Source organism: Prionailurus viverrinus, chromosome B4, assembly GCF_022837055.1.
Source record: "Prionailurus viverrinus isolate Anna chromosome B4, UM_Priviv_1.0, whole genome shotgun sequence".
NCBI lineage: Eukaryota > Metazoa > Chordata > Mammalia > Carnivora > Felidae > Prionailurus > Prionailurus viverrinus.
In genome coordinates, this window is record NC_062567.1 from 77,672,861 (window position 1) to 77,676,864 (window position 4,004).

A 4,004-nucleotide genomic window follows, 5' to 3' on the forward strand; every position below is an offset into this window, starting at 1 on the left:
GATTACAGGGTGCCTGGGTGGCTCAGTCGGTTGAGCTTCCGACCTCGGCTCAGGTCATGATCTCCCGGAATGTGAGTTCGAGCCCCGCGTCGGGCTCCGTGCTGACAGCTCAGAGCCTGGAGGCTGCTTCGGATTCTGTGTCTCCCTCTCTCTCCGCCCCTCCCCCACTCATGCTCTGTCTCTCTCTGTCTCAAAAATAAATAAACATTAAAAAAAAAAGCTGGATTACAAAACTTTTCTGAGCTAAATAAACCTGTTTGCATGGATTAGGGGACTGGGGGCACCGATCCTGGCAGTAGTAGTTAGGGGCAGGAGCCATTTCTGGGAAGTTAAATGAAAAGACAGGTGGATCCTCTGAAACCAACTCACATGTTTTACGCCCGTAAACCCCTCAGCTGAAGGCTGTGTCCTAGACCCTCTGCTTCCCAACCTTGCCGTGACCTAGGTTACCCAAACCCTCAACTGTTAGGTTCCAGCTGCACACCGGTCCTGGCCTATTATTCCCCAAAGACCACATCTGAGCCCTAGAAGGATAGAATTCATTTATTAATAATTAATAATGCATCTTGGGCAGCCTCGAGCTGAAGCATCGATCAAGGGATGGAGAAGCCTGGTTTGGGGATGGGGGGAAGTTGTCTGTGAAAATGCCCACAGGCCTTCCTTTCGTCTGCTCCCCTACCAGCTGGCCACTTTAGCTCTGTTCTGGAGGAGACAGTGCTGGATCCTGGTGACTGGGGAACACAGTTCTAACGGAGCCTACGGAAACTCTGGGGCCCTCGTCTCAGGATGGAGCCGTAGGCTTGGCGGAACTGACGGTTCATGGCTGCATAGAGCACAGGGTTGATGCAACCGTTGAGCCAGGTGAGGTTGGCAGCGAGCATGTGGACAACCCGAGGAGCGCGGACCCTGGCATCCAGGATGTTGAGCAGCAAGAAGGGGATGTAGCTCAGAGCGAAGCAGAGGAACACAGCGAAACACATCCGGGTCACCTTCCCAAACTCTGACGGAGAGTCCTGAGTTCTTTGGGCCCTTTTGGTCGGCCTGCTCTTGGCAGGTGCTTCTGGATGGCTTTTCTCTGCCGCCTGCTGACCTACCTCCCTGCTGGGATGGTCCTCCACCTCTGATGAGTCCCCTTCCAGGGTCTGGGTGGTGGCAGCACTGACCGGCTCAGACGAAATCCCCTCGCTGGGCCTTCCTGATGCCCGCCCGCTGTCCAGCTCCTGGAAACGACCAGGTGTGGCCTCATCTGTCCCAGCCACATGGTTGGAGTGGATACTTGACTGCTTATACTGATCCAGCGCCTGTGCTGCTCGCTTCACTTGCCGGTGGATGAGCCAGTAGAAGATGCCGACGCTGCTGAGCCCCAGCACAAAGTAGATGCCCATGAGGATGGTGGTGTAGGGCCGGCCTCGGATGCGGTCAAAGCTGCAGGTGCAGACTACAGGCACCAAGATGTAGATGCGCCAGAGAGGGGCGAAGCTGGCCACGCCTACCACCCAGGTACTCACCAGTGCCAGCACCATCCCCTTGGCACTGAAAACTCGGGGAAAGAGCTTAGGGTGGGCAATGAGGAGGTAGCGTGCCAGGGCAATAAGGCAGAGGGTCAGGATGGAGACGGAGTTGGATGCAAAGAGGAGGAGTCCAAAGACCCTGCAGAAGGTGGCGCCGGTGCGCCAGTGCAGGTGGAGGTAGGTGTCCACAGAGAAGGGCTGGAGAAGGGTGCAGTACAACAGATCGGCCACGGTGAGGTTGGCGATGAGCAGGTTGAAGCGGGTGCGGAGCTTGGGCTGGATGGCCAAGGCCAGCAGGGTGAGGACGTTGCCCACGGTGCCTGTGACAGCTACCACCACCCCCCAGCTAACTGCAACATAACGATAGCCCAGTACGGACTCATGGTAGCAGGAGAAGTTGGCTTCGGAGGTGTTCCACATGATGGAGGCTGAAGAGGAGAGTGCGAGGGAAAGAAGGAGTCAGAACCTCGCCTTGAACTTAGGTCTCTTGGACGGCTCTGGGGCCCCGGACACCTGAGCTTTTTCACAGGCTTGCCAGCCTCCTGAGCCATTCCCAGGCCTCTTCATCCCCAACCTTTCCTGAGATCCCCAACCCCCCTCCTTCGGCTCTCTCGGTCCTCTCCCATTCTCAAAGATTTCCCCCAAATTCTTCTCTAAATATCTTTCGGTGTCCGCCCACTCCAAACTCCAGGCCTCTTCAATATCCATCCAGACGTTCTCAGTAACCTCAGTGCCCTCTGACTTTTTAATCTTTTCTCTTTCCCCTAAGACCACCCAGGAATTCCCTACCTCTATTCAGGATGCTACTGGTCCCCTCTTGCCCTTGTCTGCTACACACACGCAGGTCTCAGGTCTTTTGTTGTTTCGTTTTGTTTTTTTTTCATCACCCGGGAGATGAGGAGACAGAGTAAAAGTACACCCACCACAAAAGTACTCACCTGAGTCTGCCAGCCTTCAATTCTCACTCCAGTGGAAGAAGTCCAACTCACTTGAGTAGTCTTTTCTGGTGGGCGGTCAGGCTCCAGGACATGGTCGTGTGTCTCCTATTAATAAACTAGACTGAACGGGTAAGAAACTCCCCAGTTTCTCAACCTCAGCCACTTCCTCCCTTCTCTTCAGTCCTACTCATTTTGCTTCGGCTAGTGCAATCTGGGCTTCTCTGGTGAAAATCCCCTGCTATTTACATCAAAGCTGTTTCGCTCCTTGCCAAAGATGAAGGTGTTTCTCTCCCCTCTTTGCATAGCAGGACACCTACAAGTTCATGGCCAAGAATTGTCTGGACAGGGAGACAGGCCATCAGAAGGCCTGGGCCACTTCTCTAGGGGCCAAAGAGAAGACCAAGTTCCAGGAGCAATTCCGGACGCCCCGGAAGCCTTGCGTTTGTCAGGAAGGAGCACTGCCTTTCTTCTCTCCAGGACTCAGAGACGGTTCAAATCAGGGGGTCCCATGTGATACCCTAACACATCTGATAAAAGGAGCCAGGTGAAAAAAGGTGAGAAGAGAAGTATCCGGGATTCTGGCTTCATTCCCCACGGGAGCACAGGCCGCCGTTCAATCGTTCATTCATTCATCTGTTCACTCAACAAACACGTGCTGAGGGCCTACTATGCACAAGACTCTGAGATAGACTCTAGGGATACAAGAAGCTGTGACACATGGGCTTGCACATAGTCTAGCAAGGGACACAGATGTATAGATATATAAATGCTTCATTGATTCTCTAAGGGGTCAGCAAACTTTGGCTTATGGACCAAATCTGGGCTGCCATCGGTTTTGTTTTTGTTTTTTTGTTTTTGTTTTTAAACGTTTATTTATTTTTGAGACAGAGAGAGACAGAGCATGAATGGGGGAAGGTCAGAGAACGAGGGAGACACAGAATCTGAAACAGGCTCCAGGCTCTGAGCTGTCAGCACAGAGCCTGACGCGGGGCTCGAACTCATGGACCAAGAGATCATGACCTGAGCCGAAGTCGGACGCCCAACCGACTGAGCCACCCAGGCGCCCCTTAAGATCCATTTTGAACAAGAAGTCCTGCTTTTTCCTCTTGCACTGGGACCACGAGCTACGTAGCCAGTCCTGGTTAGGGCAGTGGCTGTGGGTATACAGAACAATGATCAGGATCCATGGGTCAGTAAGAGGTCAAATTAACCCGGTAAGAGGATTTATTTAGTGCTTTAGTGGATGAAGGGTTAGGAAGAGGGAAGACTAGGCTGATTCCCAGTTTTCCCAGTGGCTGGTGGTGCTTTGCATCAGGAAGATAGGGAATAAATAGGCAGAGCAGCAGGCTTAGGGAACGGGGTGAATCATGAATTCAGTTTTATTTATTTATTTTTTTCAACGTTTATTTATTTTTGGGACAGAGAGAGACAGAGCATGAACGGGGGAGGGGCAGAGAGAGAAGGAGACACAGAATCGGAAACAGGCTCCAGGCTCTGAGCCATCAGCCCAGAGCCTGACGCGGGGCTCGAACTCCTGGACCGCGAGATCGTGACC

General features: G+C 53.0%; 1 protein-coding gene across 1 annotated transcript; it reads right to left on the reverse strand.

Moving 5' to 3' along the window:
- Window positions 1-505: 505 nt before the first annotated feature.
- GPR84 (G protein-coupled receptor 84) lies at window positions 506-2,557 on the reverse strand. The gene is made up of 2 exons (XM_047867421.1): window positions 2,450-2,557; window positions 506-1,939 (listed from the first exon to the last, which is right to left on the reverse strand). The coding sequence occupies exon 2, from the start codon at window positions 1,929-1,931 to the stop codon at window positions 747-749; it is 1,185 nt and encodes a 394-aa protein (XP_047723377.1). The 5' UTR covers window positions 1,932-1,939; window positions 2,450-2,557; the 3' UTR covers window positions 506-746.
- Window positions 2,558-4,004: the final 1,447 nt, after the last annotated feature.